The sequence below is a fragment of the Echeneis naucrates genome, chromosome 10 (assembly GCF_900963305.1).
Source record: "Echeneis naucrates chromosome 10, fEcheNa1.1, whole genome shotgun sequence".
NCBI lineage: Eukaryota > Metazoa > Chordata > Actinopteri > Carangiformes > Echeneidae > Echeneis > Echeneis naucrates.
This window is the reverse complement of record NC_042520.1, coordinates 10,166,454-10,181,441: the sequence shown is the minus strand read 5'-3', so window position 1 is coordinate 10,181,441 and position 14,988 is coordinate 10,166,454. Positions and strand designations below refer to the sequence as shown.

Sequence of the window (14,988 nt, the reverse complement as noted above, 5' to 3'; positions counted from 1 at the left end):
GGGACCGGTTCCTGCCGCAGACACGGCTATCCTGCTCTCCGTCATCCAGCTTCAGGTGTCCAGCTATTCTGGTGTGGAACATATTTCTTCATAGAAAGTCAGGATCTTTGGCCTGGCGCATAAATTCCACCAAACCACACTATTCACTTCTTCGTAATAGAAGAAAAAGATGACCTTATGTTTTTGTGGCCAAAATTGACGTGTTTTACGTGGGTGGGGGTTCGGGTTAGTGTGTGCAGTATGTCTCCTGGTTCTTCAGTAGAACTGAGTCTAAGCATTTTGATTCAGTCTCAAATTGAATGTGTTAAGACTGAAAAAATTACAGCTACTTTGAAACACTTGTTTGTGCATTCTATTAGCCTCTTAACCAAATCAAATCAAGTTTATTTATATAACATCAGAGATGCTTCAAGGCACTTTACATATAGAACAGGTCTAGACCAAACTCTTTATAGACTCAACACATCCTTGGTGCAAAGACAAACTTCCTTTATTAGGCGGACACCTTGGATTACCAGCCTCTGTTACCAAGTTCTTGTCTTTTAAAGCTGTCAAAAAGCATGTAACTTACTCTAACTCTGTCAAAATAAGGTTCTTAAAATTCTAAATGATAATAACAAAAACGTCTTTGGCAATTAAGAGTTACGATGTATGATTTTAAAGAATTTCTGAAAATTTCAAGAATTTCAGAAAAATATATATACTTCTGCTACTTTTACTAATAAAAGAGCAAAAAACAATGACATCAAGTTTTGGCATTTGAGGGCAACAATAATTACACCTTACATTTCATTGGGTCTAAGATAACTAATGGATGAATTTGAGCAAAACACAGCTTCACTCCAGACTAGTAGGGGATAATTATTAATCTACTTTTCTTTTATTAACCTCCTTTAGGCTGTCCGTGCTGTATCTGGGTGACCTGACCTGCCTGTTAATCCACTGTGTGACAGTGCAGACAAACAATTAAGAGATTATTTCTCTTTTTGAGTTCTTACTGGAATCAATCACAATTTGTATAAATATTCCAAATCTGCAAAGCACAAAGGAAGTAGTAACTAAAAGTGTCTTCTACCTATAAATATATTTGCCTGTGTAACTGGGTGGAATTAAGGGATGAAGAAAAATTAAATCTGAGGAAAAGTAAAATTCAAATTTATCTTGAGTTACATTTGATCACTGCTCTACACACACCTTTGAATGACATATTTTGTTGTTGTTTCATTTTGAGAGTGTAGTGGCTAAAAAATGTTTGTGCAGCAGAACCAAGAATAAATCTGTTTACAAGACTAAAGTTAAGTTAAGTAAAGGACATTAGAGTGCATCTTAAAATAGCCTTGAAAGTATGATGTCTCTAGTCTTTGTAGCCTGATTGATACCACAAAGAAAGCTTAGAATGGGTCCTCCTAGTCACTCTTTCACATTGTGAATGTGTGTTTGACTAGTGTCAGGTTGTTTGCCAGATTTTGAAGGAAAACAGAAGTAATATTTTAGGTTTTATTGTGCTTTTATCCCTGATAAATTTTGCTACAGCAATGTATAGTTACTTGAGCATTTTTCCTCAAGTAAATTGTGAAAATACTGGGTTCAACAGTACATGGCCATTCTTATTGAGTTACAACAATAACAACATCCACTGTTAGCAATTATAATTAGATTGTAATTCTCATTACAACTTGTCATTCTTCCAGGTAGGCTCTGGATTTGAATGTAATCTGGGATTTGTCAACTCAGTGCTGAGTGATGTGGAATCCCATGAAGTAGCCTGCATTTGCATTTGCCTATGATACTATAGGCAGATAGAGACAGACTTCTAACACCTGAGCGTTACGCTGAGAGATTATGTAGGTAGTTATGTAATCTTAAAGTAATGTTTGGTCATAACAGGTTGCTTATTACAGGTGTGCTTGGGAACTGGGAGACGGATCTCAGACTTCTGGTATATTCTTTTCAAGGATTGAGCTGGGTAAAATAGCAGTGGCCTTCCAACCTGAGACCTTAAAGGTTATCATTTCATGAGGGCCCAGTTATGCTCTCTCTCTGTGGAAGTGAGCAACCTGTTTGTGTGTACAAAGAGAAACCCTCTACATGGCTTTAACATTAAAAAGGAGATACATGTGGGGGAAAAAAGTTGAAATTAAATAAAAATGTCTTATTTTCTAAACACGCCACATAAATTCTATCAGTCACGCATACAAACACACACTGCTCACCCATGTGTATGCTCATGTAATGAGGTAAGCTCATCTCATCACTCATTCTTTATTAATACAGGATTACATTTATTCTCAATCCCAAATGCACACACACCCCACAAGCTCCTCACAAAAGTGCATGCACTGGCTGCCTAGGGCTGTCAAATGTACGAAGGTAGTCAGTTAGCTGGATGCCACCAACTGGAGTCAGATGAGCTTTTTGAAAGCCACATGCCCGGAGACCTGCTGTTTATTCTGCTGCTAACAGAGTTGTTACTGGACAGCAGGTGGATTTCTACCAGACAAGCAACCACAGCAGTTTTTTAAAATACAGTTTTGTGAAGGTAGGTCAATAATTAAACTTCTCTTTGGTTAGAGCAAAATAATGGCAAAAATCTTCTTTAGTAAATGTGTTTAGCTACGTGCATACACATCTGGACAAAGTGCAAAATGAGTGGCATTTATTTAAGTAGTTTTCACTGAATAGATGTGACGTGAGTAAATGCAGAGGTGTTAGTTTGTATATATGAAATCTTAAATTCTTTATATGTTTGCAGTAGCTATGTTCAAATAATTTGAGTTTAAAATGTACTGTTACAGACATCTCAACCTTCTGCTGGAATGTTTTCATTACCATTTAATTTCTTTATCCTCTAATATAATTTGCTTACAGTTAGGTGTCTTAAACGGGGAAATTATCTTTCCTCCCTAACTTTTTATGAACAATGATCTTTTCTCCCAGATGTTTCCTTGGTCTGCTGTTTTTTCGCTGGAGCCCAAAGTGCCTGGCCAGCGCACCACTGAGGAGTTGGTAACAAATACTCTGATGTTGGAGCTGGGGGCCATGGTGAAACGCACTGAACGCATCCGCTTAGAGAGGGCTACAGAGGGCCGCCGGCGCCGTCGCAGCTCATCCTCCACAGCAGACTACAGCTGGCTGGCCAACACCCCGACCCCACAACCCTACGAGCTGACACCCAACGACCTGCTGGAGCTGCAAGACCTCTGTGCCAAGATCCCGCCTGCACAGTGTGGCCCCATGATTGTCAGGTGAGGAAGAAAACCAGTAAGAGAAGAAGGCGTACAGAGGTAATTGAGAAAGCCTGAGTCAGAATGGAACAGCCAAAGATTGAAAGACAAGTTGAAACAGAACACGAGATACAGGCAAGAACACATTATGAAGAAAAAGCAGAGGAAACGTGATTCTCAAGGTTTCTGTCTAATCCATCTAATAACCTTAACTTATCTCAGGAAATAAGGAGAAACTTTCATAATCCACTTCTTTCTCTGAGAGGCTACATCCATGGCATCTTAAAAGTTAAATGCCCATTACAATCCAGACAGAGATCCTAAACAGGGCTCTAACTCTTTTTCTATTCCACTCATAACTTATTTTTGTTACATAACTTTCAGAGAAATTTGAGTGTAATATCCTACAGGGGCGAGGCTAAGGATCCTGACACTGCACCCCCGTCTGACTTTCTCTCTGTCTTCTTGTCTGATGTGCATCATCACTATAGGTTCAGGAGGCTGGTGTCACAAATTGAGCCAGAAGTTCATGAGGTCCCTCGCCTGTTTCGCTCTGTGCTTCGTGAATGTGTGGACGAGCTGAACGGAAATGAAGATTTTCAGACACAAGACGCTATGATTGAGAAACAGCAGCGTAGCAAGAGTCTTTCATTTGTAACTTTTCGTTCAAAGTTTCGCACCGGGCACTTCTTTAAAGGCAGCAACATGAGAGGCTCCAGGGGAAACCTGCAGGAACACATAGATTGGTCTGATGAGGAAGAGGATGCTGAAGGAGAGGTGGAGGCCATCAAGGCCAGGGCAAGAAAAGGAAGGAGTAGGAGCATGCCAGAGATTACACCTATTGAGCAAAGTGCCCAGAGATGAAGGGAAACGAGGGAGTGCCAGGGAGGGAGGTGAATAAGAAGAACAGACAACCTAAATTGTAGAGGGCGAACATAAGACCCATTAAGGATTCAAGGAGAGAAGAGAATATATTTTTGAAAACTGTTCACAACCCGGTTCCTGTGTGTTTCAGAAGCAGACAACTCAGGGGAAAGAGCTTAAAATGATTTCTGCACTTTCAGGAAAAACTGTCCACTTGCTGATGAATTTTAAGTCTGTAGTTTTGAGTTCTGAGAGCATCATTTTGGCTTTAAGATGTCTGAGGCAGAGAAGTTAACATTGTCCTTTCATGCTGACTGGTCAGTCTTATTACGTCTGTTGCTCTTTGACACTGTTATCATTATGCCAACATGCTAAAATTTAATAGGTGCTTAGTGGCTACAGTCTTAGACTGCATTTGTTAATTAGTCCCAGGCACATAAAAACTACAGAAGTTAATGTGAATATCATCAGTCTTGCAGGTATTTGATTATAATTTTAACTGATGATGGTGCTAAATGAAACATTCAAGGGTTGATAAAGTTAATACAATGAATTGCTTCACTAAAGAACACAAATTTATAACGTGGTAAATTTCCTCTGAAGAAATAGAAGATTAACCGGCAGACACACCGTCACCTTTTGAGTTGCACTAACGCAGATAAGCACTAAAAAGGGATTATTGTGAGTAAAACGAATTACCTTAACATGCTTCAGGTATCTCTAAAACCAAATGCATGATGCTTTCTTAAGAGTTCTGGATTAGTCATATGGACAGCTCATAAATGTCCATTTGAAAGCCTGTTATGGAAGAGGAGGACAGCTGTCATGAGGTGACTCTGGACTTTCAGTGATGAGTTCTGGATCACCAGCTCAGTTGGTGGCTGCTCTGCTAGTGTATCTATTAAATAAATCCATTACAAGCAGGGAAACACTATAATAATTTGCAATCTTATTTTTTAATGTGAATACAAATGTACAATAAAATGCAATGTCCTTGGCACGTCTATGTGATTAAAACACTTCTTTTTTCACTATTATGTTTTGCGGTCTATGGCACAGTACTTGCACCAATTATAAAAGAAAAGAAGGAAAATGTATCACCACGTGTTCATGGTGTGAAACTGCAGCAGCTCTCTGTTGACTAAACCTCTAGTCCAGTGGGGCTAATTATATCACTGCTGACTAATCCTCTTATCCCGAGAAAATCTCAACCACCACTGCCAGCACCCCATTATTATTTTATTAATATGCACTTTCTTATCAATACATCATTATCACTATTTGCACTTTGTACATCGTCAAGGCTTTTGGCTAAAAAACAGACAGGGGGAGGAAATAGGAAGAATGGTTTCTTTCTTCTTAAAAAGCTGTGATTATTTAAATAACATCCTGTACATTAGAGGGAAAGCAACTACAACAGCAACATCCAACCAGACACTTTCAAGGAATCTGGCTAGTCGAGTCACTACATCAGTGGGCCTTCAAAACCAGCATAACCCCTTCATAAGCACAATGCCAAACCTGTGTCCTCATAAGATGAAGTCATTCTGCACCACTGAATGTGCAAAGTTTACAGCACTTTTTCAACAACTCAAGGTGCATCATGGCTGTAAACCAAACATTTCAATTTAAACCATTACTTATCAACATTCATACATCTCATGCCTGAATTATCTAGCAAAGCTCCCTTCAGCTGGCTCCACCGGCCCCTTGTGCCCTCAGGAGACAGAAATGCTGGACCACAGCGAGTGCCTCCGTTTTGTGTCACAGTTCAATAAGAGTACCCATTTGGCAAATACTTAAAAAAAAACACAACAGCAACAAAAAAAACCCCCAATGTAAGAGGATAAAAAAATTATTTCACATCATAACTGAATGGTGTTAAGTGAATAATTGCCGATAAATGTGACACAGGCTTTCTCTTCAATAAAAAGCAAGTAAACCAATAAGCAAAATAATTAGACAACAAACTCCAGTTACCTTTTTTGGCTTTGAAGTAATTGTGGCAAGGAAGGGACAAACAAGAAAAAAAAAACCCTAAAATAAAAAGACAGTTTGCAGAATCAAACCATTAAATTAGCCATTTGGATTAAATGTTCATGAATAGTTGGTCAAAGTACAATAGAAAGCAGTTGTATGCTCTCTCTATACAAAGTAGGGATCTAAGATAATTTATTCTTTTATTTGGACAGAGTTCAGCAGCTTCCTTCTTCGCTGAAGTCTCCAATTACGATTGAGTCTGTGGCTTCAGAATAACTGACACGTCTGTAATAATGAGTGGATCCTAAAGTTCCGTCAAACCATCACTTTGATAGAGAAGCCTGTCCTTCAAATACAACTGGACTCATGCTCTCAGTCCATCTTAACTTTAGGTTCCCCTCATTCGATGTGCTTTCCCCAAAGGACAATTCTCCTTTCATCAGGCAAAGAAGACGACAAAGACGATGAAGAAGACGATTAGAACAAGAAAAATCTTGATCATCAGCCAGCGATTGGAGGAGACTGATTGGAAGTATTTGAGGATCTCAGTGTGGGCAGCCTCCACATTCAGCTGTGTGTCCTCAACATTTGCATCGATCCTATAAAAGAGCCATGGTAGGTAGATCAGTGACACTGGGATAGGAGGAAATAATGCATTTCTGTTTATTAATCTTTTATTTTTGACATTTCAAAGACAAAAATACTAGTTCAGTAATCACAAAAAAAACTTAATCTGTTATGAACAAAAACTGTTAATTCAGACCTTGATTGATTAATTGAGATGAGATTGTACCATGTTATCATGCTAAAATTTCTAGAGCAAATTACAAAAACAGACCAAAGTATTTCTGTAAATAAAGTAGTATGATTTCATGTTCAAGACACATGCATATTTCTCTCTACAAGGCTTCTTATTCACAGTTAAAACATTCTTTTTCTCCTTTGGATTCTATGACTCTTCTGTTCTTGATGTTTCATCTGTTTCTGTCTTACCTCTGGATTGTCTCCTCTTGTTCCTTGACCATGTGTGCCAGCTGTTGGAATATAGAGCCCAGTTCCACAATGGTGCTCTCAATGTTCTGCATGGTGTCTGCACGACTCTGGATGTATGAGTCCTTAAATGACAAAGGCAATAGGAGTTCTTTATATTTATATACATTTACAAATAAAAACTAAAAAAACCAAACGTTTTACTCTACCTGCTCATCAATCAGCTGCAGTTGCAGGGGATTGGTCTGAGAGTCCATGTCGATGGCCACATCCCCTAGACTCCGAGACTCATCCTGCATCAGGACTGAGCTTTCTGAAGAGAGACAACAAGCAAAAGACAAACAAATGTTGAACAAGACTGGGCAGAAATGCTGAATGGTAGAGGGGAAAAGCAGTGAGAACAGCGGGCACATACAATAGCTAGTTATACCCACTGGGAGAGTCAAACGTTCCAGGGAAATACCTTTTAAATTTGAGGTGGTATAGCCCTGGTAGTCATTGCGCGGCTCACGAGCTGCATGCGGCTCCTGGGCCCCTTTTTTGCGGCTCCCTAAAATATTTTTTAATTTTTGCATTATAGATGACCAAATACAGTAATAATCATTCACAAGGACTTCGAGCAGTTCCCTATTACAACAGCTGTTGTTTTGAAATGTAAACTGGCAGTCAAAGTTTATGTTCAACCTGTACTTTTTCTGAATATATTTCCAGCAATGTGCCCACTGTCAACATCACACCATTGGATAAAAAAAACAAAAACAAACGATGCACTGGAAAATACTTAAATTGCAATAATAATAGATCTGTTTGTTTCTACAGTTCAATATTTGGTTATCCTTTTGTTTACAAATACATTAAAATCTCTGTTTCAAAGTACATTACTGTTGGCCAGCACCTTAGTCACATATGGACAATAATAAACTGTCAAAAGTAAAATTTAATGAATGCTATTGTGAGTCATGAAGTTCTTGTATCATCTCTGTAGAAAAAGTTATTTTTCAGCAAGACCAATTTGAAATCATTTCATTTGAATCATTTCAAACATTAATCATTCCCATCTCATGTATGTCTTTAAGGGGTTTGTAAGAAGCACTTTGCTTGAAATTAAAAAATAAAGAAGTAGTACAGGCTGTTCATGAACATTTTACTGGCAGCATGAATGTGTGCAGAAGCATCTGAGCCCCCTGTGTTAACTTTAGGGTCTCTGGTAAGTAATCTGTTTAGATATTTATTTAGAAAAATGGTAAACTAAGCAGGAGCCAGACATGTCAAATATTGCCTTCATGCCAAAACAAAGTCACAATATAGGTGTGTTCACTCTATTCCTCACTTTTTTTAAAACTACCAGCACAGCTTTTGAATAATTGGATGAACAGCAGGGAATCCAGGAAAGGGTTTTTGCTACACTTTGCTCAATAGGTGTAATCTCTAGAGGAATTGCACATAAACCAGGACATAATTTGTGAAGGTAGACTTTATTAACAGTCACTACGAAAACAGAGTGGAACAACAGAAACACATTTATTTTAACCATTTTATGTGTTATGAAGTAATTTCATCTAAGACAGCTGCACTTTGGTATTGACAAAGCTAAAAACAAAGTATGAGTTGTAAAAATTGTAGTGTCAGAATTTTTTTTTTTTTTTTTTATATTGTGGATCTGAACTTTTCCCACCAACGATATCAGTATAGAGTGAACACCCCCTTGAGAAAATATACCTTTGCATGCTTTAATTACCTGTTTTGTCCATTACTTAAATGCAAGACCCTTTCATCAAAAATCTCAGTGAGCAACTATGAGCAGGAAGCTGAAGTTTTACACTTACTAAAGTTATTGGCCATCAGAGGAGAAGCAGAGACAGGAGGCTGGGAAAACTGCTCTCTCCTGCTGCGCTGCTGCTTCAGGTTCTGCAGGAAATCATGGAATGATTGAAGGGAAATCCATCAGTTTAAACAAACCCTGTGTCCAATTCACAACTTCATTTATAATAAAATTATTTTAATATTAAAGAAAGGACATTAAAGAAATGTCAGGCACATATTCACACATAAAATTCCTTCAATGTGCTTAACAGAAATAAAAGACATGTGCAAATAGAATTAATGGACAGCATCAAAACAAGCATACCAAATCTAAAGTATCTCTCACCTCTGTTCTGACTTCTAGGACTGATTTGAAGTCATTTGACATCGAAGCCAGTTTGGACTGTAGAATGTGGATAATAAAGAATAGCTCAAAGATCAAAATGTAAGAAAATGCTTGGCAAAAAAAAGCATAAATATAAAAGCAGGTTAGCAGAATTTGAATCATTTTTGGAAAAAAAAATATATACAAAACTATATGCATAGGACCTTATTGAGCATACCTGTAATGACACCACAATAGTGTTAGAGTGGCTTTGGACGTGCCGGCCACCTGGAGCACCGCGGGACCTCACCAAGTCCTGCAGCTGAGCTATCTGTTTGTTTAGACTGTTGATGTCCTTAAAACATTAACAGAGGACAGGTAAAGGAGACTTCAATAATATTTAGAGTGTTGCGGATTACCCCTCTATTCAAAAATAAGATGTTTTCAAAACCACATTTCATGGGATATTAACAATGGGACTCACTTGTTTAATGATGTACGTTAGCTCTTCAATCTCCACGGCCTTGTCGTCAAAGAGAGATTTTCTTTTTGCCACTATGCAGAAAGTTTTGCAAATATCACAAACAAAGTTAGGGTTTTTGGAAGATTCTAGTTGATACTAATAGAACAATAAAGGAACAATAAAGGAGCACTTACAAATAGTGAGCTTTTCCAGTTTGGCAAATGTATTGCTAAGGTCTTTTCCAATTCTCCTACAAGAAAAAACAACAATTTATCTTCCTTTGTTACCCTTGAAAATTTATTTGTAATGGTTTTTATCATGGGCTACAGAAGAAGATAGGATCAATTTAAATTCTGTCTGTTGGGTTAAGATGAACTACCATCTTTGATCCAATTACATTTCCAAATTCACCCCCCCACAAGAAAAATAAAATTGGGTCTAATAAGGGATGAGGACAATTTTGGTGGAAAAAAAATAATGCAACACCCCAAAGTCAACATAAAAGGCCAGGTACAGTTTATGAGGAACTTACTTGGCCATAACTGTAAAGTCACTGCGCTGCTTGAGAGCGCTGAGAGCTGGTTTGCTGGGCTGGACTCCATTCTGCGAGAGAAATAAAATATACAGAGGGGCAAAGCCAGAAATAAGAGGCTTTGGAGTAATTATGGGAATGTGACAACAGGTTTCTTCACTATTGACAGTGGACTAATAAATTGGTCAAGTTAAAGGGAACTGCATTGGACTTTCACTAAGCTCTGTAACTTCCTGACAAGAAATACATTTATGTGTACTTCCAGGAGGGCTAGTTTAATTTTTCACTTTTAAATCGGTATTGGCACTAAAAGGTTTATAAAAAACGACTGACCGGAAACGGGAGATTTGCCTTAACAACAACAAATAAAGATTATGTTAGACTAAGAAGGCCTAAGAGGAACCAAAACCAAAAGGAACCAAACCAAAATCCATCAGCGTCACAAGAAGCTCAAGTAAAAGCACATCAGTCTATCGAGAAATGCAAATGTTAGAAAGTGGGAAGAAGGTACTAAGTTTATATTTATGCTTAATAACGCGCTGAGGGGTTGTGTGTCCGGTCCAAACATACCTGTCTGCCCTGCAGAGATTTACAGGCTGACTGGAACTCAAGCGTCCTGTCACGGCACGTCATCCTGCCGCCGGGGAAAGGTCCGCAGCCCGATGTAGACCAGAAATCCTCCTCAGGCTCTGCGGTGGATCAACACGAAGGGACTCACAGCCGAGGCGGGGTATCCTTCATGGACATAGGCATACACACGTCTGAAGACAGGACGGACGGAGATCACACTCAGTCTTTGTTTGAATTTGGTCTCGGTTGGCGAAAAACAGCCGCCGCCGTTAGCTCGCAGCTCGGTTCAGCCGACAACACGACGGCGACAGAACTAAACCACAACAAGCAGCAAACACACAGCAAACAGCAAAGACCACTCACTAAAAGCCACCGGTGAGATAAATATGCACATTATTAGGTAAGGATGATTATCCAAAGTGTGAGCCGGCTCAGGAGGCGAAGGCCGCCCGTAACGAGACAGCTGATCATCCCCACCGGCTAACCACCGGCTAACGTTAGCTCAGAAAGCTAACCTGGCTTCCCTCACGGTCTCTTTTGCTTTGCCGCCACCAAAGTCGACCAAAATCAGCCCTGTGGGGCTTCACGTAATGTAACAGACAACAATCAATTGGCTCCAACTTACTCGAATCGACATTAGATCATATTTTGAAAGCTCTCGATGTTTCTAGTGAAAACTAATCAACCCTGGAGTTAAAGTTCCGATCCGGGTCATTTCCGGCATTGACGTCACTGCCACGTCTACTTTACCGAGGCGGAAAGTTCCCGCAGGTGCAGAGAGAGACCACCAGGTGTCTCCTGTCCGCTGACAGCCAGCCCACAGCACCTCAGAGGAACAAAACTGGAGAGCTCTCAGACATTCAAGGAGAAATTATGATGCAATGAGGTTATTCTCAAAAAATAAAGCGCAGCACACACAAAGTCAAACCCATAGGCGGTGTGATCAGTGACCACCTTTAAAGCACCACCACGTCTCTTCTGTCACAGTTTTCGTGGTGTTTGGCAGGTTTTAGCAGTTTGAAATGAATTTAAAAGAAAGGAGAAACCTGCCTGATCATTGATCCGGACTGAAACAGCTGAAGGCCTAGAGCTAAAGTAAGATTCACTCTGGCACCTGGCAGCGAATTTTAAAACCAACATTTTTCAACCGCCAACAATGAATGCTGCTGATTTTGATGATTCAACATATGTGGTTTTGAGTTAAATGTCCCAAAAAGTATTGAATAGTTTGTTGTGAAAATTGGGACACTTTGTGTTGTGATATTTTGTTTTCATTGCTAATCAATAATATGACAACATCAGCATGTGAGAGTGTTGACTTGAGCTTTTAAAGAAGGCTGCATACTTAAAGTCTCTAAAGATTAAGAGCTGCCAGTTAACATAATCTACATGTCTTTGGACTGTGTGAGGAAAATGGAGTACATGGAGGTGCCAATTTACACACAGAGGGCCCTTTGCTGTGAGGAGACAGTGCACCAACACGCCACACTAAATAATAGATCCATGGAGTATTTTTCAGATTAGGGTGTGCATGAAGGTTACATTTGAAGTGGATAAAATGTAATAGGTTTGATAATTTATTTTAAAACATGTATTTAAAATTTGTGAATAATATATATTATATTGTATTAGCCATTTACAATGTTTAACATCCTCAAATGAAATATGTGAACATCAAGAGGATCGTTTTGAGCCTGTTGGAGACCTGTGGTTGATAATACTACAAGTTATCAAAATTACATTATCATCCTAGGGACAAAGTGCATTTAACATCATAAAACATGATGGGTCATTAGCGATGTTAGGCCTATGAAACAGAAATAAACCTTTCAGTTAGTTGGAATAGAGGAATGAATCGACTGACAGAGAGAGAGAATGTGATTGGCTGCTGTCTCAGGTGAGTCGACCTGCATGTACAGTATGGTATGGGGAGAGAGAGAGATAACATTCAGCAGGCTCTCTGATCTCCTCTCACTCCTACTGGTACCCGCATCCTCCAGCCTGACAGGACCGAGCACGCCAGACCACAACTATGTCCTCACCTATTTACCTGCTAGACCCCCAACCACAAAAACCCCCATTCTTCTAGCCTCCCCCTATGCCCTGCACCACAGCTCACCCTTCATCTACAGCCTTTTCATCTTTTATAGTCCACCAAACATAGCTCTTTATCAAAAGAGTCCTCTTTATGCTTTCACACATAATTACATGTTTCAATCTGATGAGAAATACTACCCACATCCCAACGGAGAAAATTAGTTTCCCCTTTTCCAGTTTTTAATGTTATTATTGTTTTCAAACATATCTAATTCTGTCATATTTACCTTTGAAGTCTTTATTTTTTAGCCATAATATGGTCTGTGAAATACATGATCTGCTGTTTGGTTGGACCAAGTATTTCAGCAGTAATTTAATACCTTGAGACACAAATTTAAACCAATGTTTTTCATCCACAGAGGATTAATTTTAATGATCCTTAAACTGAGTTTTGCTTTTTAGATATTGTATGAAATTTGATTTATCAGCCTTAGCTATAATTTAAGTTAATTCCTCATCAGTTATATAATCATGAACATGGTAAACATTGAGAGCATGTTTGTGTGTTGACTCTAATATTCAATGAAAGCAGAATGTATACTTATTCCTGGTGTCTGTATCATGCAATATAACGTATGTTTGTGTAGTAAAATCCTTTTTAAAACATTCTGAATCACTACAATCGTATAAAGGCTGTCGTATGAACTTTATATTCTCAACATGCTGACTGGACAGATACTGTTTCCCATGTAGTCAAAGAGAAATGTAAAATCTTTCATCGTGGTTGATGTCCTTCAATGGATTGAGAGAGACAAGGCCTGTGGATCCATGTTTCTGTTGGAGATAACACTGTTTGTTTGTTCTGTAAAATAAAATAAAAAAGGTTTTCTGTGTTCACGAGATGTTCAAAAACAGACAGGACTCTTTATACTGTACATAATGAATCTCCCGCTCTCTTTCTCACACACACAGAAAGAGTGAAAAGCGCTGATATTATCTGACAACACACACAGACACACACACACACACACAGACCAGATAGCATTCAGTACCTGCTTCAACACAGCTGCTGCTACAAACCTAGGGAGGAAACTACGGCTGGAATTATTAGAAAAACACAACTATGAATGCTGAGAACACAAGGTGGAAAAATACAGGAAGTCCTGATACAAGACAGAGGGAGACAGATGACGAAGTTGTGCAGAGGGACGGGAGGAGGCAGGCGAGAGGAGATACATGAGAGAGAAACTCACTGAAAATAAATGCATGACGAGAGAGAAATAACCAATAGGCACAAGAACAGAGAGTTTTTGTCCCTCCGTTAGGAGACAGTTTTGGGCAGAGCTTCAAAAAGAAGACTTCGGAATAAAGGCATATTTTCTGAAATATATTGGATGAGCCACAATGTCCTTCTCTCTTTCTCCCTCCCTCTGTCTCTAATCTTGTAGCTATATTTAGTACTGGCATAATGCCCTTCCAGACAGAGAGCTTGGCAGCAGCCTTAGCTCCTATTCTCTCATTTCCTCATCTTCTTAATTCCCTTTTTTGTCTTATGATTTTCTATCTTTTCTTGATCTTCTTTTCCTACTTTGATTGGCTCCCCCTTCCCATCCACTCATTCTCTCATCCTCCAAATGGACCCACTAAAGCCTCCATATAAATTAAGGAGTATTTGATGACCAAATAAAACCACTGCCATTATACCTTATCATACAATCGTTAATGTTTGTATGATAATGTATCCGTTTATAGCCAGTACTTGTGGCTGAAATAGGCTGCTATCAACATTATTTCCCAGTTTGTGGCCTCAAGCCAATTCTTACATTACTTTTTTATATATGTGCAGGCTTTGCCAGATGATATAGCTCTCAAAATGTAAAAAATGTAGGGGTAACTATAAAGCTGTATAACATGGACACACTCAAATAAAGAGCCAATACCTCGTAACAGCATGTGAGCAAATGAGTAGTTTTCCACGCAGTGTGGGGTTGAACACCTTTGTACTTGACGCACTTCTGACTCAGCAATGCAGATGAGAGGAGGAGAGGGAACAATATTATGTCTCATAACATCACGTCACAACAGGGTGGCAGTGTAATCAAAAATGCCTGTTTGCCTTTCATTACTGTCAAATGAGGGATTAAAGTAAAAGAAACAGGGGTCGGAGGAAAGGGAGGGCAGCTGAGGTTCGCCCAGAGGG

The 14,988-nt window shown here is 39.1% G+C and overlaps 2 protein-coding genes across 4 annotated transcripts; one reads left to right on the top strand and one right to left on the bottom strand.

Annotated features, from left to right (window-relative positions):
* Window positions 1-2,937: 2,937 nt before the first annotated feature.
* Window positions 2,938-4,088, top strand: LOC115050412 (protein RD3). The gene is made up of 2 exons (XM_029513256.1): window positions 2,938-3,245; window positions 3,716-4,088. The coding sequence occupies exons 1-2, from the start codon at window positions 2,938-2,940 to the stop codon at window positions 4,086-4,088; spliced, it is 681 nt and encodes a 226-aa protein (XP_029369116.1).
* Window positions 4,089-5,306: 1,218 nt separating this feature from the next.
* Window positions 5,307-11,498, bottom strand: stx5a (syntaxin 5A). 3 transcript variants are annotated; one of them, XM_029512325.1, is made up of 12 exons: window positions 11,377-11,498; window positions 10,752-10,942; window positions 10,182-10,252; window positions 9,844-9,899; window positions 9,671-9,741; window positions 9,425-9,541; window positions 9,208-9,264; window positions 8,885-8,966; window positions 7,522-7,608; window positions 7,268-7,371; window positions 7,062-7,183; window positions 5,307-6,667 (listed from the first exon to the last, which is right to left on the bottom strand). In XM_029512325.1, exons 2-12 carry the CDS (start codon window positions 10,812-10,814, stop codon window positions 6,508-6,510), a joined length of 990 nt encoding a protein of 329 aa, XP_029368185.1. In that variant the 5' UTR covers window positions 10,815-10,942; window positions 11,377-11,498; the 3' UTR covers window positions 5,307-6,507. The 3 variants fall into 3 exon arrangements, with proteins under 3 accessions (XP_029368185.1, XP_029368186.1, XP_029368187.1); XM_029512326.1 differs by having other exon boundaries at window positions 10,752-10,916; window positions 11,377-11,480; XM_029512327.1 differs by lacking the exon at window positions 7,522-7,608.
* Window positions 11,499-14,988: the final 3,490 nt, after the last annotated feature.